The sequence below is a fragment of the Filicampus tigris genome, chromosome 12 (assembly GCF_054856515.1).
Source record: "Filicampus tigris isolate MCC_2025a chromosome 12, RoL_Ftig_1.0, whole genome shotgun sequence".
Lineage (NCBI taxonomy): Eukaryota > Metazoa > Chordata > Actinopteri > Syngnathiformes > Syngnathidae > Filicampus > Filicampus tigris.
The window spans coordinates 5,947,593-5,971,775 of NC_141228.1; the positions used below are offsets into that span (position 1 = coordinate 5,947,593).

General features: G+C 41.0%; 1 protein-coding gene across 1 annotated transcript; it reads right to left on the bottom strand.

Annotated features, from left to right (window-relative positions):
- Window positions 1-264: 264 nt before the first annotated feature.
- Window positions 265-19,545, bottom strand: LOC147138153 (uncharacterized). The gene is made up of 5 exons (XM_086047465.1): window positions 19,290-19,545; window positions 18,919-19,004; window positions 17,083-17,278; window positions 5,802-5,908; window positions 265-3,688 (listed from the first exon to the last, which is right to left on the bottom strand). The coding sequence occupies exons 1-5, from the start codon at window positions 19,297-19,299 to the stop codon at window positions 3,656-3,658; spliced, it is 432 nt and encodes a 143-aa protein (XP_085903591.1). The 5' UTR covers window positions 19,300-19,545; the 3' UTR covers window positions 265-3,655.
- Window positions 19,546-24,183: the final 4,638 nt, after the last annotated feature.

The following is a 24,183-nucleotide window of genomic DNA, read 5'->3' on the forward strand; positions in this document are numbered from 1 at the left end:
TAGCGGCTCTTGAGGACCGGACTTGAGCACCCCTGGTTTAAAGTTTCAAATAGGGTTTCAACCTAAGTTAGGGATTTCAATATAAGATTTCATAAGAGTCGAGATTTCAAATTAGGGTTTCAACCTAGGATTTGGGTTTCAAAATGGTGTTTCTTTCTTCAGTTAGGGTTTCAAACTAAATTTGAATCCAACAGCAAGGTTTCAAGTCAGGACTTTGGCTAAATTGCTCGATGGAATTCACTCCTGGCCCAAATAACAATGGTAAAGGGTACTGGACACTTTATTGGGTACACCATGCAACCACATTCCATAGAAAAGAAATCACCTTTAATTTTGATCATAATTTTGATTGACACATCACAATATCATCTCCATCAGGAATGTGCAAATTAAATGCTGGAGGGAGCCACAATTTTTCATCCATGCTGCTGAGGGGCCACGCACCACTGCACATCATTCCAAATCTGCAATAAATTCTTAGGCCTACTCAAGTTGTAGTATAAGGCAGTAGATGGTATATTCAGTGTACTCAGAGTGTGGCCCAAAGGCCGCCAGTTGCCCATTCTTAATCTACATATTCATAGAGCTAGGCATTTTACAAAAAAATTGCAGGCCGTTTATCGCCTTCCTCCTACAGCCGGGGTATCCTTCAGCCGTGCGCTTGTCTGCCATTTTGTCCGGCCGGACCAAATAGTAATTGCCGGTCCGCCTATCATTTTAAACGGGCTTCCATTAGCGTCCACTGGGCGATATTTGAAACGACAGACTCACCGTGGCGTGGAAGCCTCACCGAGGCCGGACTAAATGCGTCTCCTTTTAGGACCTTTGAGGACCTTTTTGGACCTTTGAGGATCTCGGCCACGGCCAACGGGAAACGGAAGCCTGGACGTGGACATTGAAGCCTCACCGCGAAAATAGACGATTACATAGATGGAAAAAATTGGCTTCTGACTATGCTTAGTCTGACTATGTTTTTATATTTCCTATCTATTGTTTATCGCCTACAAAATGGAGATAGGCGGATAGACGGACCGGTCCGTCACATAGGCGGAATGCCCAGCCCTGCATATTCATATCAAAATATTAAAAACAGCAGCACATCAAATGTATGCATGTGTGTGTATTTGCGTGTGTGATTATAAACACCTGACGGGAACAATTGTTCGGAACTTCAGAAGAGCATATACAGTACATAGCAACGGACAAACAGTCAATATCAGATCACATAACGACAGACTGGTGAATTCATCTTGAAAAAAAATGACATTTTTAAAAATGCTTATATATTACTACATGACATTATTTCTGTTGTTGTTTGATGTGAGTTGATGAATGCAGGCCAGTCACATGCATGAACACATGTGCTGCAGCCAGAGAGCCTTTGTTTATATTGGTATCAAAACACACGCGACTCGAACACACACATACACACTCATACTCACAATCACATACATTCACGCTCACGCAGTCTCTCTCTCACACACACGCGCGCACACAAACACAAACGCACGCAACCTCTCACCTGCACACACAAAACAAACACACAAAGACATACACACACACCATATAAACACATCCACACGCACACACAAGCACAGCACTATCGACAGGAAACATCTTTCACAGAACAGGAAGTGGCGCTCTTCGATTGGCCGGGCATGATTCATCGGCGAGCCAATCAGGTGGCTCTTATTTTGGGGGCCAGTATAAAAGGAGGCATCAGCCGTGCGGATGTTTCACATTCACGCTGAAGTCATGAACGATGGCATCAAGGTGACGCACGCACTACGCGTTATGCTGTCAGAAAAAGAAAAAAAACGTTCTTTTGAGGAGCAAAGGCTGGTGACTTCATTAGGTACACCAGCTCATGGCATATTTCGCAACACTGACTTTTTATTGACACGTGAGCTGTTTGTAATATTATGACCACCAGATTTAGTGACAAAATAGTGACCAAATATGAGCGTGAATATCTCTCACATTTGTTGTTTGTATTTTGGCAGATGTTTTGAGGGGAAGTTTTCATCAGTTTTTTGTTAAACTTTTCTGTTTTTAACAGATTGGTATGGGTGATATGGTGTAATGCTGCTTAGATTTATGTTAATTTTTGCCCAATTTTGATGCGTTTTTCTCACATTTTTGGCTGTTATTCTAGAGCATGTTTTTGCTCTTTTTAATTAAATTTTTTTGTATTTGAATTCTAAATATTTTGCCAAATTCATTTTTATCTAGTTTGTAACTGTAAAATTGTAACAAATTTTGTGGCAGGTTTTTGTCTGCCATAATTTGATAGTAATTTTGGATTTTTTTGCCTTTTGTTTTGTTTTTTAATCAGATCTGTCAGATTTGTCAGTTTTTGGGGGAAGGGGCACATTTTGAGAGATTTTTGTCCATTTAGGGAGCCAATTTGGACTATTTTTAGCTCGATTGTTGTCAGATTTTTTGTCAGGTTTTTTTTTAGACTTTTTTGTTTTGTTGATATGAACATTTCTGTCAGTTTTTAGCCATTTTTGTTATTCTGTTGTGTATTTTTAATTTATAATTTCACCAGATTTTCTCTTTTTTTTGCCAAACTGTTGGCCAGTTTTTCATAAACTTTTAAGAGATTTCTTGTCATTTTTTTTTATTTGTCTGATTTTTTACATAGTTTTACCAGATTTTTGTTTTGTGTGAATTATTGGTTACATTTTTTTTCTGTTTCTAATTTTTCAGATTTTAGTGTGTCTCAGGGCCCTGTTCAGTTATGATAATGAGTGTGACATTATGCACGATGGTGGTCGAATCTTTGAAGTTTTTCCTTTCTTCAGTGCACAAGTCAAATATTCGCCGGAGGCTTGAGAATGCACCAAAAAAAGCACACAGTCAAATAAAAAACAAGTCAAGTGATCCTGCCTGAACCATAAAGCAGGAAACAAAACCACTTCCTGTTCCTCGTGTGTGCACGTTTAGACGAAGCGTGCGAGTGGGAGTGGGGTGGGAGGTCGAGGAGTAATGTGGACCCTCTGCTTTGGAAAAGACACTTTTACTTTTCCATGACGGTCGAACTCCATTGAAAATCGTGTGGGCGGGTAGCGAGACAAGAATAAAACGCACATTTTCGGCCTCATTACATTTTCATATATCGACACTGCGCAATAAATGCTGGAGAGAAATATAGACTGTAGTCTGTATATAAAATGTCCATTTACAGGATGGCACCAGGCATAGACACATACACACTCCCCCCGCCCCCCACACACACACCCTTGAGCACATGCAGAACTCCTCATAGAGATATATTGTGGTGTTTGAGGACCGTTTTTGGCTGGAATATGCAAAAATAATATCTAAAACGTTCTTGTAGCACACAGGGAAGTGCAACTGATGTGTGGATGTGTTTGAGTGTGTGTTGGCGCGCACAACATGTGTGCGTGGAATAGTGGGTGTCAGCCCGTCACTTTACTGGCCTCCACCTGCCACTTGGGAATTTTAACAGACAACTGACATTGAGTGTCTGCGATGCATTGTGGGAAAGACAGCTCAACGGCTTTCATGCGGATGGACGGACGGCGGCCAGCTCATGTTTTCCGTCACACGGACATTATATGGAATTCTTTCCCCGAGTTGAGGGCGTTGACCTCAAATCGTCGGCGGGTGACAAACCATTCCGGGTCCCTCACACGCCGAGATCGTCTTTCCAGGACGGCATCTGTTAGAGGAGGCAAAAGTCAGGTCAGGGGAAAGGAAAGACTGGTTGCTCACCTGGTGCCACATGCCGTCTTTCCGTCAGAATTGAGTTACGTTCCGCACGCCTCACTGGAAAAACACTTTAATGAGGAGCAGCATGCGTCAAAACATTTTGAACTATTTCTGAAAAAGATTCAAAGATCATAAGAAAAAGTCACTTTGGTTTTTCATGTCATAGTCTAGTTCAAATCCTATTTGATTCTATTCCAATCCTAATTGAGTAATAGTCCTGTTCGAATCAATTCATTGTATAGTCCAATAGTCATAGTCTAGCTCATAGGTATCAAACTCCTCAAGGGCCGCTTTCCTGCATGTTTCCTATCTCTCCTTGCCACAACACACCTGACTCAAATGATCAGATCATCAGCAAGCTCTGAAGGAGCCTGATACTAGACTGGACCAGAGCTTGACACCTGTGGTCTGGCTCAAATGAGGTCATAGTTCGGTGAAAATTGAGTCATAGTCAGCTTCCCACGGCACACTGGTGTGCCACGGCGCAGTGTTTGAAAAACACTGGTCTAGTCCAAATCACTTGGTGGTGTAGTCCAAATCTAGTTGTAGTTGAGTCCTAGTAAGTAGTAATCCAGTCTAAATCAAGTCATATTACTGCAGTCCAAATCAAATGAGTCTGGTTTTGTATATAGTCAAATTGAATCACAGTCCAGTCCAAATCACATTGTCTTGAAGTCCAAATCCAGTTGTAGTCTACTTCAAATCAAGTCATAGTCTAATCCTAATCAAGTAATAGTCCCATCTAAATCAAGTCAGAGTCTTGTCCAAATCATGATGTGTAGTGTAGTACAATTGCCGTTGTAGCCTAATTCAAGTGAAGTTATGATCCAGACCAGGTCATTACTTGATCCCTACCACTTTCAAAACGACCTCCATCCGTCCCCCTACCTCTCTTCCCGCTCAACTCGTAAGGCGGCAAAGATCTCCGGAGTATCCAGAGAAAATGCATGCCGGCACGGGGAGAACATTCAAACCCCACACGGGGCCGGGTTCGTATCCACGATCTTTTGCACTGTGAGGCGCACGTGCTAACCAGTCGATCATCTTGCCGCCCAAACGAGTACCGTCCAGTCCAAATCTAGTTTTGTCCAGTGCAAATCAAGTTACACAGTAGTCTAGCTCAAGTTAGTCCAGTACTAATAAAGTCATAGTCCAGTCCATATCAAGTCATAGTCTAGTCCACATTGATTTGCAAATCGATAACATTTAAAAAATGTTCTTCAAATTCATTAACCACATCATATTGCTCTCTCTTCCTCACTTGTATTTGTCTTTCCATAATTGTAGAGGTGATGCTTGTGTTGTGTGTGCGTGTGTGTGTGTGTGTGTTCGTATTGGAAGTTAAGTGTGTGTCCAGCCAGCCAAACTTTTTATCTGGAGTGTGTGAAGGGAAACGCAAACATTCCTGCTGTCAATCAAACGGCCAGCAAGACCATTCGAGAGCATGAGCTCAGCTCCGCTCGCCATCTGTGTATGCGTGTGTGTGGGGGTGTGCGTGTGTGTGTGTGCGCGTGTGCGTGCGCGGCGCTCAGAGCTCTGCCAGCGCGTCACACTCAAAGTGATGTAACGCAGCGCAAAAAGCGAGTGTGGGAAACAAGGAAAACGTCCACCGACATCACCAAACCATAAAACACTCACACGCAACTGAACATGTGATGAACACATAATGAACATGCACTGAACACACACAAGGAATACAACACGACGAATACACAAACTGAACACGCACTGATTACAACACACAGAGTGAACACAACACAACAAACACACTAAATGAACACACGCTGAACCCAACAAAACAAACTGAATGCACAATCAACAGCAAGCACTTAAGTCAACACAGAACAACAGACAATAAAATGAAATTGTCCAAAACATTCTTGAAACACGAAAGGCATCTGGATGGATTTGAATGGCAAAAGTCAACTTTTGGGGTTTGAAAAAAAACGGATACTGGTTCCAGGAATGTTTGGCAAAAAGGTGAAAATCCCAAGCGGCAATGCGAGGAGGCCGCGAGGAATGAGGCAGGAGGAAAACGAGGAGGAGGACGCGAGTGTGAAGACCTTCGTTATGGTGACAGGGATTGCAGTCGCCACGGCAACCGAGGGGGAACCCCGCACAGCTGCCACTGCTGTCGATGCATTCAAGGCCTCCAGGAAACTGCAGCGCTCTTCAAGAAATCACACACGCGCATGCAGTGCAGTGATGGATGTGCAAATGATGTCAATGTGATGTCATGCACGACAAATGACTTTTTCAAGTTTTGGGCTGCAATTGCATGTACATAAAAACAGTGATGATAGTTTTTGGTTAGACTTTTGTACTTTTTCTTTGTGGCATTTTTGCCTGGTTTGGCCCTTTTCCCTCCAAATTCTTGTCTGATTTTTGTATGTTTTTTGTGACTGATTTGTTAATATGGTTGTTATTTTTTTGTCTGATTTTGTCAGATTTTATCTTTTTTTGGGGGGGGCAATTTATGTCAAATATGTACTCCTTGACTGTCACACTCTTGTAATATTTTTGTCTCCTTTTCTTGATGTTTGTATTTTTTGTCATCTTTTGTCAGTTCTTTGTCAGATTTTTCAAATTTCTTTTTCCTGATTATTTATTTATTTTTGACAGATTTTTGCGTATATTTTTCAGTTTTGGTCAGATATTTCTCTGTTTTTGTCCTGTTTTTGTAAGCTTTTTCCATTTTGTGAGGTACCTGTATAAAATGATCCATGTTTAATGGGTGAATTTGAGAATTTGTAAAACGCTTTGGCCACTATATGATGTAGATAAAGTGCTATAAAAGTCCACACCATTTATCTTATTTTCACAAATTTGTTTGCATGATTTGTAAAATGTTTTGGTTAGATTTTTCACATTTTTACCTATTGTATGGTTTTGTTTGCATATTATTTGTCAGTTTTTAGGGTCTGATTTTTGTCGAACGTTTGCCAAATTTTTAGTATGTTTTTTGTCAGATTTATATTATTTTTACACCAAACTTTTGGCAGTTTATGTCAGATTTTTTCCCTCAGTTTTTTATTCTACTTCTTTTTTTGTCTTTTATTGACTGTTCTTTTGGTCATATTTTTGTCCATTTTTGGGTGCAATTTGTATCAAATTCAGGTGGCCTTTTTGACAAAGGCGTGGTCCTCGGGGTCTCGCCACCCGGGGCGGTGGGCTCACGGACCGGGATGGTTGGGGGCGTAAGAGCCGTCAGTATTTGGCTGTGCTACGGAGCGCCAGGCTGTGTTTCATCATGTCAGAGGCCCAGCCCGCTTTAACACAAAGCAGATGTCAGCCGCACACGCATATGTACAGTATTCAGTATTGCACATACATAACCTACATCATGTCAACACATACAGTACAGTACTTAGAACAGTTGGGTTAAAAATAACACAATTTTGGGTTAAAATGGACCAATCCATTACTTGGGTCAATATGACCCAACTTTGTGGGGGTTATGCAAAAACAACCAAAAAAATGATCCGTTTTTAGGGGTGTAACGGTTCACAAAAGTCACGGTTTGGTACATATACCTCAGTATGGAGTTCACAGTTCGGTACAGCAATAAGTCTCAAATGCGTAAGACTGCGTTGTTTTTTTTTAAATGTAGTTTTAGCAGAGAGCAAGTTACAATTCAATTTGCTATAAAGCAAAAAACATTCCCTGTTACAAAAGCACAAAATAGAATAAAAACTTGCGCATTAGGGTTGCTCATAAATAATAATAATAATGGTAAAAAAGATTAAACACAGGAAAACACCCTTTCTTGTATGGATAGAATGAGGTTGCAGATAAAGTCAGGTAGCACTTGCCAACTAGTAACTTTAACTTCATTGTAAGAGCAGAAGAGGACAGCTCATGCTGCACTACGGCTCCTTCTTGTCCACTCTACACTAAACATAAACAAACACAGATGAGAGATACAGTATATATGTCTCTAGGAAAAATATCAGTTTTCAAAACAACCCAAGAAATTGGGCTGTTTTGTACAAAACAATGCAAGAAGGTGGGTCAAATTGACCCAATTAGTGGATCGGTCCATATTTGTCCCCAAATTGTGTTATTCCTAACTAGAGATGGGAAATCCAGGTCCACAAATTAAAATTCCTGCCACAGTTTGTCTTGAGCCACAGGTGCTTCTAATCAACTGAGCCCGTTTACCTGCCAGTTGATTAGAAGCACCTGTGGCTCAAGTCAAACTGTGGCAGGAATTTTACTTTGTGGACCTGAATTTCCCATCTCTGTTCTTATCCCAACTGTTTTTAGAGTGCAGAACACTCCCACCCACATAATAAATATAACGATGATGATAATAATGATGCATTCTATTAAATGATTTCTAAAATGATTCAGAGGGTAAATCGCTGATGGTGTAGCGCAGCAGGTGAAACATACGGCCCGCGGGCCGGAACCGGCCCTCAGGGAGGTTTGATCAGGCCTACAGGATCATTTAAATGTGAAAAAATGCATAAAAGACACGGAATTCATATTTTTAATACGATGCAATTTATGAATTATCTGCTGGGGGGCACATTGTTTTGATCAGAGTAGAAGACAACATTGTTTAAAAATTCCTTTCTTTATAAATCTCATTTAATCTTAAAGTGCATTACAATATTTTTCAATACTAATTACTTGTTATAGTTTTGTGCCTTTGTACAATCAGTGGCATCAGTTGCAATGCATATTTGTGAATGATAAAAGTAAATTGCACATTTGTGTAAGCAAATCTAAGGTGTTTCATGAAATATTTTGTAAAAGGAATGTTCATTAAATGTCAACATTTTCCTAATGTTCTTGTGCTTCTTTACACCAAAACAGAGGAAGTACATGATATTTCGATTTATAGCTGAGTATGGTAGAATTTTTATGGTCCACTTGACATCTACCGAGGCCGTATGTGGCCCACAATATGAAATGAGTTTGACACCCCTGGTGTAGAGGTACACTCGCCTGAGTTGTGTGCGGGCAGCGTGGGATTGGTTCCCACTCAGTGACTGTGTCTGTGTGTGTACCCTACGACTGGCTGGCGACCAGTTCAGGGTATAGTCGCCTTTTGCCCATTGTCAGCTGGGATAGGCTCCATCATGCCCGCGACCCTTGTGAGGATAAGTTGTTGTCATAATTATGAATGAAATACGGTGACATCCACCACATATATCACCAGAGCCCAGAATCTGTCTGCCTGCACCTCCATCAAACACCTGCGCAATAACTTAGACCTGGTTTTACCTGGTCTAAAGTCTAGTCTACTTTCTGTCAACAAATCGTCAGGTGAGTCAGGGGCATGTAAAAGAAAACGCCCTCAATACAGCATGGCACAGCGCCGTCTGCCAAATTTCCAAACACAGCAAACTGGACTTGCCCCAGCATGAAAATGAAGACGCGCCAGTTTTTATACATGGGCACGTGGGCCTATGAAAATAGAGCCCACAGTCTATATCAAATCAAGTCATGGTCTAATCCACTTGAACACATCTCTGTGGTTGTACTTGTCTGACATGGGTGACATGAATCATAATAATGATGACCATGATGATGATGGAGGGAAAATAAAAGGGCTTCCAGAACACGGCGTGCGTGCGTGTGTGTGTGTGTGGTTTTGTCGGGCTGAGCTTTGTCCTTCTGTACTTCAGAGGTTGATCCCCACGCTCACACTTCTAATTACAAGCTAATTACATGTGCACGCACACACACACACACACACACATGTTCAAAGTGAGTAATTAAACAGGTAGTCTGACTGAAGGCTTAATGAAAAGAGAGGGTCTTCAGAAGAGAGCTGAGAGGAACACCCACAGCTCTAATCACCACTGTCATTCTAAGTGTGTGTGTGTTTAGTCTTCGCAGTAATACACAACAACACGTCTCATTTGTTGTCATGTGCATTTTCAAGTAGACACAAACAGATCACAGATAAGGTCAACTTCATTTGTTCTAGACTTTATTTGAGCTGGTTCGTGACTTGATTTGAAATGGACTACGATTCATTTGAAGGAGACTACCACTTGATTTGAACTAGACTATGACTTGATTTGAACTGAACTATGACTTGATTCAAACTAGACACTGAATCAGACTACTCAACGGGAAGGAAAAGGTGAAGCAAAATATTTGGAACAGCTTCCAATCATCTGAGAGGTCTTTCACCTAAACCGTTAGGGTGTTTTTGTGGAAACTTTTGTCCATTGGTAACGACCTGCTGGCTTTTTCTACACCACACTCCTGCAAGTATGCGTTTCTTGACACTAAGTCGTTAGCCCGCTGCTCTTAACCCGCTGCAGTAAACTTCTTTCAGCGGGGTGAATTTCATACGTACAGTACATATTTTGTGATGTATTCTTTCTCAGCACTCCTTCCTACTCTTCCCTCTGGCGACAGAATGGTCCGGCTCCGAAGTGTTTTCTCCCTCTCACTCCATCTTCATGGACTGCCTCGCTTTGACAGCCAGCATTTTTTAATTTATATTTAAATGTATTTATTTATTTATTTATTTATTTATTTATTCCCCTTGTGTTTCTTGTAGGGGCACTACAACACCTTTGACCTTGCTGAATTGTCTCCTGCCTACCATTTTTTTACACTGATTTCGTGTCACGGATTGAACGCTAAAGCACAGCTCGCTAACTTGGTAATCCGGTGGCTAGCAGGTCACCGAGATGGCTCCACTAATCTTTCCATCCAGTGACGACGGCTCCCGCCTTACAGAGAAAGTCGCTGAGCTGAAAGGACTTATCTCCAAGCTGTACAAAATCCATGAGGTTGATCTGCTAATGGACACAGTCAAATGCGATCACTGGCAACTCGAAGCTGACCCTTCCCCTGCTCCTCCAGACAACAACCTGACGACCACCACCGGAGATCCACCAAGGAGAAGCACTGGAATTCTCCACCCCTTCTGCATTTGAGCCCTAGTCGCTGGATATAGCTCGTCGTAGGAGAGCTGCCCGTTTTTCTACCATATACCACATTCAATTGAGTCATAGATTCTCTCCTTTGGACAATGAGGATTCCTCTGCCTTAGCCTGTCTCCCCGCTTCACCCCGTATCATCGGCCACACGGCATCCTGCTATGGGCATTGCGGCAGCCCGAAGACAAAAACAAGCAATCGTGGAAGCCACTGTGGATATTTCAGGCAACGAATCCCCCGTGCTTATATTCGGGACCTCCATGGTTCGCTATGTGAAGATAAGCAGATGCACTTGTTCAGGATATTAATGATGTTATCTCCCAGCTGCTGTCTGAACGTCCATCTGTCTCTGCCGTGGTTGTCTACGTTGGAATGTGCAACCACAAACTGCAACAGAAACTTAAATATGGCCACATCTCTCTTATAAACGCCATCCTGGACTCAAACAAGCAGGTCATAGTTTCGGGGGCCTTTGCTCCTTCATGCTTTGGGGATGATATGTTTAGCCGCATCAGACAACTCCACGTTTGTCTCAAAGGACACTGTCGGAGCAGAGACATCCCATCTGTGGACAACTTCACTTCTTTTCTCAGTAGACTGGACCTTTTCAAACCAGACCATCTCCACCCAAATCTCGCAGGATCTCGTCTGTTATCCCTGAACATTGAACTCACCCTCCGTTTCTGTTATGTATTTTCACAATGACGGTGAGGGCATTTATAGCATTACAGCAGAAGTGGACAAAATTGCGATGAGTTTAAACATTCTTCCTTGGCTGGCCGTGTCAATGACACGGTGTTCGCTCCCAATAATAACACATACTCCCGAGCTGACAAATAACTATCATGTCCCTAATGGTCCGTCCTGGACAGATGCAATAAAAACCGAAAACGTATTGCGTTATGATGCAAAAGTTTTGCAAAAAACGCAATAGTATTGCATAATAATACAATCTTAAATATTCTCATGATGTCTAAATGCGATCTTGGGTGACACTTAAACAGTTGAAAACAATTCACTCTAAAAAATGTTGGGTTAAAAATAATCAAAAATGGACCAATCCACAACTTGGGTCAATTTGACGAAACTTTCTTGGTTGTTTTTGCAGAAAACAATCCAAAAAATGGGTAGTTTTGTACAAAACAACCCCAAAATGAACTGTTTTGCACAAAACAATGCAAGAAAGTGGGTCGAATTGACCCAATTTGTGTATCGGCCCATTTTTTACCCAAAATTGTGTTACTTTTATCCCAACTATTTTTAGAGTGTTCAATCCACTCACAACTGTCCCAGCCGGCAAGTGGATGTGAATAGGAAATTAGCCAGCTAATGAGCTTTAATTAATGTTTCGGAATTGTGAAATTAAATCGTATAGTTAGCATCTCTTCCATGGCATGGTGTCACTTTTTGGTTGTTTTTTTGGGGGGCGGCAGCGGGACGAACTAGGAATCTTGCGATGGCAAATAACTCAGATCAACCGACTTCATTCACTTTAATAGCATTCACTGACATCTCGGGTTTGCGTGATCTCGCGACAATTTTGTGGGTCCAGCGACAGCATCCATGCGTCTCACAGAGTGTTTTCTGTTTACATCTTAAGTTATTTGCTATTGAGAAATATACTAGTAATATATAGTAATGTACAGTGACCAAAAAGGGGGTATGCACAATATGCACCTGAAGGGGCGCCAAAGCGGTGGGAGGAAAGTTATTTTGAGTCGGTATTTTATGTATTTAACAGCTGTTTGTTCACGTGAAATGATGCGATCAAAAACAGAGTCAAGTCACTGATTAGGCGCCTCTCTGCTCCATGACTGTCACCTCCACTCTCCTCTCTATTCTTTACAATAATATGCTCTATGCGGCCCCACTAGTCCAAACATTGGTATTCTGATTAATATTGTGTTTTTGGAATACAAATAAGCAGCTTACGTTCAGCTTGTGAACATCACAATACCAAACACAGTAAATATTTTGGATTTGATTGGTTGTTACCTGAGCCCTGAGCAACTGTGATTGACAGCAAGTGGGAAAATGGCAGCCCCGTGAGATGGATAAAAACGGGTGGATTTTGCTGCTCAATTAATATTTCTAAAATGCAATATTAATCAGAATGCCATGTTTAGACTAGTGGGGGAGTATAGGGTTTATTGTAAATAAAATATTTGACCGACTTCCCCTTTAAGACAATGTTGGGGTAGGGTTTCAAATTATGTCATCGTCAACACCGCTTATCCTGTACAGGGTCACTGGGGGTGGTGCTGGAGCCTATCCCAGCTGGCTTCGGGCGAAAGGCGGACTACACCCTTAACTGGTCGCCAGCCAGTTGCAGGGCACACACAGACACTGTTACTGAGCGGGAACCGATCCCACACTGCCCGCACATAAGTCAGGCGAGTGTACCACGACACCATCAGCGACCAGTGGGTTTCAAATGAGATTTTCAAATGAGGATTTGAATCCAATGTTGGGGTTTCGGGTCAGGGGGGGTTTAATGGAGGCGTTTAAAGCCTAGGTTAAGATTTCCAATTGGGTTTTCAAACTAGGGTTAGGGTTTCAAGCCTGCGTTGAGGATTGAAACAAGGGTTAGGATACATGTTGGTGAAATAGTCGTCATGAAGGTTTCTGGTCTTCAGAGCTTTTGGTTCAGAGTTCCTGGTGGCTGTTCTCAGATCTTCACATCAACACATTCAGCTTTCATTGCCTTCATCAACATGAACGTTGACCCTCACAGGTGGCACTTTTGCTTCTACTTGAATATTTTTTGGAGGAGATGCAGGTTCTGAAGGGATAGTATGCAGTGTTTTGCTTTTTTGTTTGTTTTTAGTTCATTTTCTTTTCATAATAAAGCTTTTTCTCTTAAAAGCCCCTAAATGCTTCTTTTATTTCTTCTTGCAAACACAACAATCCTGTGATTTGGGATGCTTCTCACACTCCAAACTGGACAACATGAAAAATAAAACTCCAAATGTGTGTGTATGTGTGTGTGTGTGTTTGTGTGTGCATGCGTTCGTGTGCGTGCACATGCGTGCGAGGCAACGAGGAAGTAAATCAGGCTGCAATTTGGTATGAAAGCAATGAGGACGTTGGGCTCTTGTCTCAGAAAGGTCACTATTAATATCATCTATTATTGTTTTTCATCCTCAGAATTATTAATTGTTGTGTTATCTAACGATTGCTTTGCATGAATTATTGTTGAAATGAGAGCGGTTGACACCATGACATTCCACACACCGCAGCCATTCTGGGTCATATGTGTAACATTTGAAATTGATGCCACGTCATCCAGGATACTCTAAGTTGGCTACTGTAACTTCAGACCTGGAAGTTAAGTCATTTAAGTTAAATGCTAGTAGTGAGATACTGGGAGTTAGATCAACTGTAAATCATTAATTGGAGCAACCCGACTTCTTTTTCCGAACAAGAGAAAAAGTCATAGTTGCCTGGGTTCAGCCTTGCATTACCATGGAAATCATCATGGAAATAGTGGAAGTTAGCCATTGTAAAATGAACAACAATTTGGTGTTATTTTTATTACGATATTATGTAACGAAAGACAGATACTGGTAGTTAGCTTTTTTTCCAAGTTAGATACTGGATGTGAAATCCTGGAAGACAGACAATGGAAGTTATATAATGTAAGTTGGTTCCTGATAGTTGGAAACTGTAGACACTGGAAGTTACATCATCTGCGAAAATCAGGGTAACTGGACTTTTTTTCTTGTTGTTTGAAGACATCTTCAACCAACAAGGAAATAAAGTCCAGTTGCCTCAACTCAGCTTTTGCCGATTGCCATAACATTGAATCAGCACAGACATATTGGATGTTAAAGCCTGTAAGTTAGCCACTGTAAGGTAGATAATGAAAGCCAACAACAGTGTATTGTTATTATTGCATTATTTCTATGTAACACAAGACAGATACATGTTAGCTAGCCCTAGTTGGAAGTTAGATATTGGAGGTTAATTAACTCCTACAAGTTAAATCCTGAAGTTAGGTACTGTAAGACAAGTGTCACCAACGTGGTGCCCACGGACGGGCACAAAGGTAGACCCAAGGATCACTTGAGTAGCCCACGGGTCTGTTCTGAAAATAGGATTTATCAGTACTCAAAAAGTAGCTCTCAGTTTCAAAAATGTTGGTGACCCCTGCTGTAACAGGTTAGATACTAGATGTTAGAGACACAAACACAAACACACTAGTTGCGCCACGGTTAGCGATGTACTTTTAAAAATACAAGGGGGTGCAAAAGTAGGTATAGAGTTATAAAAAAAATATATTTCACCGATGTGATACTACTGTAATAACAACAATAATGCATGCACACATATCCTTCACATTCCTGTAACACACTCTATAACCAAGTTTTTTTTTTTTTTAACTATCCATCCACAGTCACAGGGCTTCATGAACTAACATTCACACATGTACAGAACCTTGCCCAACACACTCATAATACAAGCAGGAACAAGTCTCAGTAAAAAGCAACGTTTTGCTAAGCTTCATTTAGTAGATAATGACATTTCTTTTCTTTTGCCGTTGCTTTGCTTTTGTGTAGTATCACATCATCTACTTCGATCTCATGCACTGATTCACTAGCTAACAGTCAATCAGATTATTTAACTATCACCGACGGCTGACACATATATTTAAAAAGCACAATGAGGCCAAGATCTCTTAATTTTTTACAATTCTAAATGTTGTCTTTTACTTTTTACTCATTAAACAAAACCATAACAGTGTATTGTATGATTAACAATGACTTCTTGGCCATTGTTTGCGTGGTATGGTGTGAAAGTAAGGTTTTGGTTGATATTGGCTGTAAGAATCAAATGTTCTTTACTGAAAGCCAATTCTTTTCAAGGGGTCTAAGAATACTGCATCCATGTGAAAATAGCAGAAAAGTCACAGGTATCAAAATGTTCCCCTAGATATAGGGGTGGCCAGAGAGTGACAAGGGGTGGCCATAACCACCCTTGGCCACCATGTAGCTCTGCCCCTGCTCAGAATCTGTCTGCCTGCGTCTTAATCAAGTTACACCACAATCAAGTTACACTACCGGCGCCAAAACTTAGACCTGGTTGCACCTGGTCTAATGTCGAGTCTACTTTCTATCAACAAATTGTCAAGTGTTCCATGGGCTTGTAGTAGAAAATGCCCTCGGTCCGCTGGAATGCCCACCAAGGCGCAACATGTTCTATGAAATTCCTAAACATAGTAAACCAGACTGGTGACGATGCACTAGTTTTTACGCCGAACCCACTTGTGCCAGTCTACGAAAATAGGGAGTCAGATATTGGAAGTTAAATACTGTATATTGGATGGAAACTACCAAATAATACATTCTTATTTACATGAAGTTGGTCCTCACAGCATGTGGTGCCGTGTTACCGTGACGCACAGTATCAAAAATGGTTGCGTGTGGTGGCAGGCTTAACTTCCTGACTTTTTGGCTGGCCTGACCGTAGTTTCTATTGCTATCATATATTGTTGCCAACACAACGCCACCCCCAAATCATGGGCAATCGCTAACTTAATATTTTTTAAAACATGTATAAATAACAAATTATTGTATGATAAATTACCAGCCTCCAGTACTAGTAGCTAGCACCTGTTAGCGACTAGTGGCAAGTAGTTAGCTGCTAGCGGTATGCGCGGCGACAGCCGGCTGACTACTTTTCGAAAATTAATCTGCACACTTATCTCAGACACTGACAAGCCTGACAGTTTTGTAATTCCTACCGATCCATTTTAAACAAACCAGGCTTACTCAATTGTGTTATTTTAGCAGGCAAAAGTGCGACTGTACTTGTGACGTCACTTGTGGAGGGCAATTCCGGTCAACAAGGCAGCTCCCTCAGATTGATGAAATATTCTGTTTAACTTCTTATTCCACAAATGTGGCATTATTCAGAGTACCTTGTTTTGAGTAGTGCTACAAACTGTGCTGCACACAATGATATTATTATAAAAAAGATTTATTTCCCACTTTATTATTATTATTTTTTGGGATATTTAATTTATTATTGTTTCAGTTAACAGAAATTTCACGTCTCTATTTTATATTTTTGTCTAGTTGAAAAAAGTAAATTGGTAGTTACAGTTACTCAGTAGTTCACTGAATGCTTACTCAAGAGATTATTTTGAGGAGTCGTTTTTGTTTTAGTCAAGCCATATTATTCTAAAGTAACAAGTACTCTTACGTCACTAAATTTGTTGCTACTCTACCTGTGGAGTGGGCCATGCGGACACAAGAGGACAAGACAAGAGACAGACGGTTCAGCATATTGTTAATCACGTCAAGAACATGTGAAGATGACATCAGGATGTGAAGACAACGTGTGAAGACGTGTGTGACCGGCGATTTGAGTCCTTAACGTGCATTTGGCAAAAAGATCAAGCAGAAGAAAAAAGGTCAATTTTGCTGTTTACCTTCTTGCAAATGCTGTGGAAGCACATGGCTCCAACTAGGCTCCTCCCACTCCAACCACAAATATGCTGGGAATCCTTGTCCTCCTCCTCCTCCTCCTCCTATTCCTCTCACCACATTCTTCGTGACTTGGACGCTCTCACACATCACACCATGTTTTACAGTAGAACTCATGAGAAGTTCATCAGGTGGACCTAGCTGAAACGGGAAAGACACCAGGGTCAAAATCAATACTTTTATCATCTGCATGTCTGCACTGTCATTTCGATGAGTGATGAACGATACCAGACAATTTTGATTCAATAAGATTCTGATGATTACTATTTTGGGCAATTTTTGTCAAAACCAGTATAACTAATTACAAATTATCACACTGATTTCAACTGCTCGCTTCTAGCAGAACTCGCAGTGTGGTAAACAAGCGAGTGCCCAACACAATGAAAGCAGTTTTGTGACACATTGTCCAACACGCAGAGGTGGGCATTTTACTAAATTTTGCTGGTCCTTCATTCGTCATCTGTCAGCAGCCAGTGTACCCGTCCGTCATTTTTCGTGACGAACAAAATTGTAATCATCTGTACATCAGTCCATCAGTTAAGTCGCCCAGTTAGTCCATCAGAAATTAATTGGTCTATCAGTTCATCCCTCACCCACCCAAAAAAAAAAAACATCAGCTAAACGGGCGTCCGTCAGTGACGGACTGACGGACCGTCACTGACAGACGCAGTTAGTGGTGATTACACTGACGGACGAAAACCCCCTTCCGTCACTGCTTAGGCCTTCATTTAAAAAAAAAAAAAAATCCTATCATTCGTCAATCGTCAGCAAATCGGGCGTCTGTCAATGAGGGACCGAAGGCGGGTTAGACCTGACATTAGTAGTTTCGCAGACAAGTACAGGCCGGCGGATCTGTGAGAGGGAAGACTGTACTGCTGTGAGAGTGGTTACAGCAGACTTCAATCATGGCCATTCAAAGTGGCTGTTTGCATTCCCTTAAATGTGATGCACTAGTCGCACAGTGGAGACTCTCAAGGGTGGAGGGACATCTGTGTCATGAAGTGGGTACTCGGGGAACCATCACCAATCATTTGTGTGCTAGGCCCCCACAGTTCTGTCGTGTAAATATAATTCCATGATTCGGAGGGTTTGATGCCTGCTGTTGACATGTTTATGAATGAAATACATCGCATCGCTCTCGATCCTTCATCTGTGTGGTCTGGGCAGGTGTAAGTTCCAATCGACTTTCTGCCATCAAACTATCTGCCAAAATGGTGAACATGCCCAGCGAAAATCTGATTATGCCTGCATATGCGCCACGGCGCAAGTGCGCTGTCTACAGAAAGAGAGCCCTTCAAATAGTGGTATGGCGCCTGACGTGGCCAATCACAAATACCCCACCCAGTGGCGACAATTTAGCCGGGTTTTATACTTTAAATCAATGTTACATCAGATCTGGCATAATATGTCATATTTACATGGAAATGTTCATTAATATGTATGGAAGCATATCGCTGCCACAGCAAACAAACAAAGAAAAACAAAAAGAGTTCAATCAAGATCACGTTTTAACATGATATATAAATGTGATAAGTTTCCCATTTTTCACATGATGAATTTAACATTTTAACATGATATATTTCCCGCTTTAATCCCACATTTTAATGTGATAAATTTGACTTCCAGTTCAAGTTGGCAAACTACTTTTGGTGTCTTGCTAGCTACTTTACGTAATTACGCTGCTCTTCTATACTGCTGATAGAAAAAAATAAATACAAATAAAAATCAAGATAATTGTTTAAAAAGATTTAAGATGTATTTATTCAAGAAGACACTCATACCTGCATCGGGCTCCGCCAGTCACCGGAACCCAGAAGGAATAGCTTCATTTTGTTTTGCCCAATGCGGAAGTCAAATTTAAGGAGATCTGAATGTTAAAACGTGAAATAAACATGTTACAACTTGACATTGAATTGTTTTTTTTCTGGTGGCAGCAATATGCTTCCATACATATTAATGAACATTTCCATGTAAATATGCCAGATCTGTATTCCCTTGGCAGCTTGATGTAACATTGATTTAAAGTATAAAACCCGGCTAAATTGTATTGGGGTATTTGTGTTTGGTATTTTTTAAATAAATGAATAAAATAAAGATAAGTGAACAGGCTATTTTGTTTTGTTATCATGATAAAACTCACTCTTCTTGTCACCTGTTAGCATGTTAGCATTGTCTTGCGCTACAGGCTGACAAAAGGCGCAAGCGTGTTGATCCAGGGAACATAAATCAGAGTGAACACTCTGTTTGTATTTTCTCTCTGTGTGCGTCTGTCCGGCCTTGGAGGAGGTCCAAAGTGTCTGTGTGAGCCGTCGGTTCCGACTGGACCAGGGCTCCCCTGCGTGGCATGCCGGCGGGAAGCGCCTTCCAAGTGGACTTCCTGAGGAAGCGCGGTAATAAGGAACCAGTGGAACCAGAGGATGGGGGCGTGCGTTTAAAAATAACCCGCCTATAAAAGCACACGCAGGGAGCACACACACAGTACAGAGTATGTCGGGATAGAGTATAGGACGCGCTCGGCGCACAGGAACGCACACACATACACAGATGTTCTGCATGCCAGGCAAAACAAAACAAAGTGAAGCAAAGTAGACAGAAAGTTCAACAAAAAGTTGACTTTTTTCCACGTGTCAACAAAAGTCAAGTTTCTCTACTATCTGAATTAAAGCAGACATACTTCAAATAGTACCACTAAAAGTGCCACAACTTTTCACAATAGCTTACCATGCAAATAAAACAAAACACATTGTCCCAACAGGATGTACAATTACTGTACATGTACCATCAGCACTGTATATATCAATACCAGGACCAGATACAGTGCATTTAACAGGGCTGGGCATTTCACAAACAATTTGGGGTCCATTGTTCACCTTCCGCCTACTGCTGGGGTACCCTTCCGCCGTCCGTTTATCTGCCATTTTGTCCGGACCAAGTAGTAATTGCCTATATAGGCCAGTCCTATAATCATTTTAAACAGGCTTCCGTTAGCGGTTCCGACTACCAGCTTCGACAAAGTACCACTAGCAGCCCCCCCCAACATATGAACCTAAAGACTCACCGCGGCCGGACCAAACGCATCTCCCCTTAGCATCTTCTAGGAGCTTTTTAAAAAAGTTTTATATACCTTCCAGGAACTCGGAAGCTTCGACATATTTGAAGGAGATGCCATTAGTCCGGCCGCGGTGAGGCCCCCACGCCACGGCGCACCAAATCGCCCCAAATATCGCTCAGTTGGGGGGTGCGTGGGGGTAAATAGATGATTACATTGACGGGAAAAAATGGGCTTCTGACTAAGCTTAGTCCAACTATTTTTTTAAGTTTCCCATCTATCATTTATCACCTACTAAATGGGCGTCCGTCATAGGCGAATAGGTGGACCGGTTTGTCACATAGGTGGTATGCCCAGCTCTGCCATTTAACAGTACAATTGAAAGTAGCAGTACATGTAGCACTACCTCTACTCGTGGATATATCAGTATACTGTAAGTATGTGTTCCTGTACCTGTACAAGTAGATGGATTGCTACCATTTCCTGTGCATATACCAGAAGCAGTACAGGTTAAATCAATTACCACTACCAGTGCATGTATATGTCCAGTACATGTACAACATAAGTGCAGTGTATATACCAATACCAGAGCCAGTTTGAGTGCATGTTACAGTACCATTGGATCGAGCAGTACAAGTGGCAGTGCCAGTACCAATGCACATACCAGTACCAATAAGTGTACCAATTCATTACCACTTACTGGGCATGTATCAGTAAAAGTACAATACAGTACACGTAGCAGTTCCAGTGGAAGTACGTACAGTAAATCGTGTGTAAGCGAAGGCACTTGGGTATTGGCGAATTGAAATCAGTACAAATTGAGCATCGCCACGTCACCATACAGTACTTAATCCATTCTATCTTTTTGTTTTTGTTTGTTTTGTTTACACCTGACCATGAAGAATATTGAAATGTGACTTAAACCTTGTCCCGTAAAGTTCCTAAAGATTTTATGATCGTATGACTCTGGAACAAGCTATTTATGGTTTGATGACATAATGAGCATAGTTGTGTTACTTTTTGTTTAAAACAACAGGAGACTCCAGAGAACCGGTCCTTCCTGGAATGACATTATTAATAGAAAAAAAATCATTGTTAACAAAAAATGAAAATTATAAACAAATAAGCATTAAAAATAAACGTTACTTTAAATAGAAATCATTAAATACAGACATTAGCACGTCCGCCTCACAGGTTGTGGGTTCGAATCCGTATAAAGTTTGTATAAAGTAGACGTTAAGAAAAGGACATTAAAAGCAAACAATTAAAATACATTTTTAAAAACATGATGAAAATTGACTTTCAAAACAGACATAATTAGAATTAACAAGATCAAAAGCAGCATTAGTTTAAAAAGCCATTATTAAATACAGACATTAAAAATGAACATTACAAAAAACATCATTAAAATGGACAATTAAAACAGGTATTAATGAAAATTAACATCAAAACTACCTTGTGAAAAACAGAACATATTAAATAGACATTAAAAACAGACATGGCTTAAAACATGATCAAACCAGGATATTGAAATAGAAATTGACAAACAACAATAAAAACAAAAATTTTAATTAGACATTGATTTTTTTTTAACAGTCCATTTTCAATTTCTTCAATTTAGAAACGGGCATCATTTTAACATCAAATTAATCAATTTATTTACTGAAATAAACGTGATAAAAACATGGCATGATTAAAAACAACACAAAAAAAGACATTTTTGTTGGGGACTTTATTACACATTAGACAAAGAGACATTAAAAACCTAAGCGGCAGATATTATTGAAAATGGATATTATTAAAAACAACATTTTGTAAACCAGACATTTAAGTTGAGATTGATAAACAATGAAATAAAATATTTAATTAAAGAATTTAATAAATAATTAAAAGAACATACATGATTTAAAACAACATTACTAAAGACCAACATTAAAAATAGACATTTGTAAAAACATAAAAAGCAGACATTATAAACATGATGAAAACTGGTCAAATGGCAGAACTATAAGGGTGACTACTGGTTGTCATGGCAACATTGCTTGTTGTGGTAACCCCGTCACCACGTTCAGTGACACGATCGGTCGCCGGAATGCGAGCGTAACAGATTTCCTTGTGACGAACACAGCTTTGATGTTGTCGGTGACGTGGCCTTTGTCAGCCGTTAGCAATTAGCGATTAGCCACTCCCTTGGCCTGATTTGGCACAACGAGTTGTGGCGACAGAGGCTGCTGACAAACGGGACAAACATGAACGTGCAAAAATCCATTCATGCCAGTCCACATGGAACACAAAAGACCAAAACTTCCTTCCATGAAATGTAATAAATTATTTTAAAATGATTGTAATGGATGGTCCAGTATCGCAGTACCTTTAGTAGTAACAGTAAATGTACCAATGTGAGTTTCCGGTACCAGTACCAGTGGATGTACCAGGACCATGTATTGGCACAAGAGAATGCACTAATACCAGTGACGTACCAGTACATGAACCAGTAACCAAGTACCAGTGTTGGTACCAGTATCAGAACCTGTACTACTATGCAGTACCAGTGCACCAGTTCAAGGACTAGTGTACTGGTACAAGTCCATATAGATTTACCTGTGATACAGTATATCAAACTCCAGTACAGTACCACTACACTCAGCAGTACCTGTACAAGTACCAGTGCATTTACCATTACCAGGACACGTACCAGTAATAAGTGCCAGTGTATGTACTGGCAAAACTACATTCAGCAGTACCAGTGCATATACCAGTACCAACACCAATACATGAAATGGAACCAATACTTGTACCCTCATGCAGTACTAGTGCACCATTAACATATGGGAACACCTTTTCAAACATGTACGCCGTACATCATGAATCTGTATGGCCAATGTCAATTTTATCAGTGTTATCCGTTGCTGTTTTTGTCACCTAACTGCACAGGGAAGAGCTTTCTCCAAGGCCAGAGTCGCCACCCGGATCGCGGCCGTCGCATGTCGGCGAAATTGTGGATGTACCAAGACCAGTGCATGTACTGGTACAAGTGCATGTAGCACTACTAGTACATGAACTAGTACCCAAATGCCTGTGTTTGCACCAGTATAAATGTACCAATACATGGCATGTACCAGTGCTAGTGCTAAAAGCACTATCAGGTCATGTACCCGCTACAAACGGTATTTGGCAGAGATCATGTAGCAAGCTGGAAAACAAAGAGCACACACGTTAACGTAATGAGTCAAATAGCCTGAAGGGCCCAAGGTTGGATTGGAGTGGATCCCAGTGTCTGGTTCATACGACGACCTGCTTTACCCTCTGACGCATGCCTGCCGTTCCTCCGGTTGCACGGCCATGGCCGCTGCCGTTGCCACGGCACACTCAAAGGATCCAGATCCTGTAATTAGTGTCTTTCCTTAATCTGTGCTTACTTGCAGCAGTACATGGTGTACGCCGCAACGCAACCTGACAATACAACACGAGACGACACACCTACTTGTGTGGGTGCGTCTGTGGATCGAGATCAGTGGGCACAACGTGTTTGACATTTGGAGAAATGTCAAGAAAGTAAGTACATAAGACATTTATATTCTTTTGCATCAGGCCGGCAAATCACGCACAGAGTTCAGTACATATACCAAAATCCGTTTATATACCAGTACAAGTATCAGTGTGTGTGTATAAATACCAGTACCAGAACATGTACCAGTGCAAGACCAGAGGACACGCCATTATAAGTGCATGCAACAGTCCTATCAGTACAGGTTCATGTACCAATAAATACAAGTACATTTACCAGTACTTGTACATGTACCAGAAACAGTGTATGCAGTACAAGTGTGAGTATGAGTACCAGTGCATAGATGACTACTTAAAAATGCACCAGTAGCAGTATATATACCGGTACCAGGAGATGTACCAGTACCATTATACAAAATATATACTGGTGCATATACCAGTACCAGTATATAGCTGTACCATTGCCTTCCCCAGAAGCAGTGTAAACTAG

Coding starts and splice junctions, on each gene's coding strand:
- LOC147138153 (XM_086047465.1), bottom strand. Junction 17,279..18,918: donor ACTGGCGGAGCCCGATGCAG/GTATGAGTGTCT, acceptor TTCCCGTTTCAG/CTAGGTCCACCTGATGAACT. Junction 3,689..5,801: donor TCCCTGTCACCATAACGAAG/GTCTTCACACTC, acceptor CTCCTCTAACAG/ATGCCGTCCTGGAAAGACGA.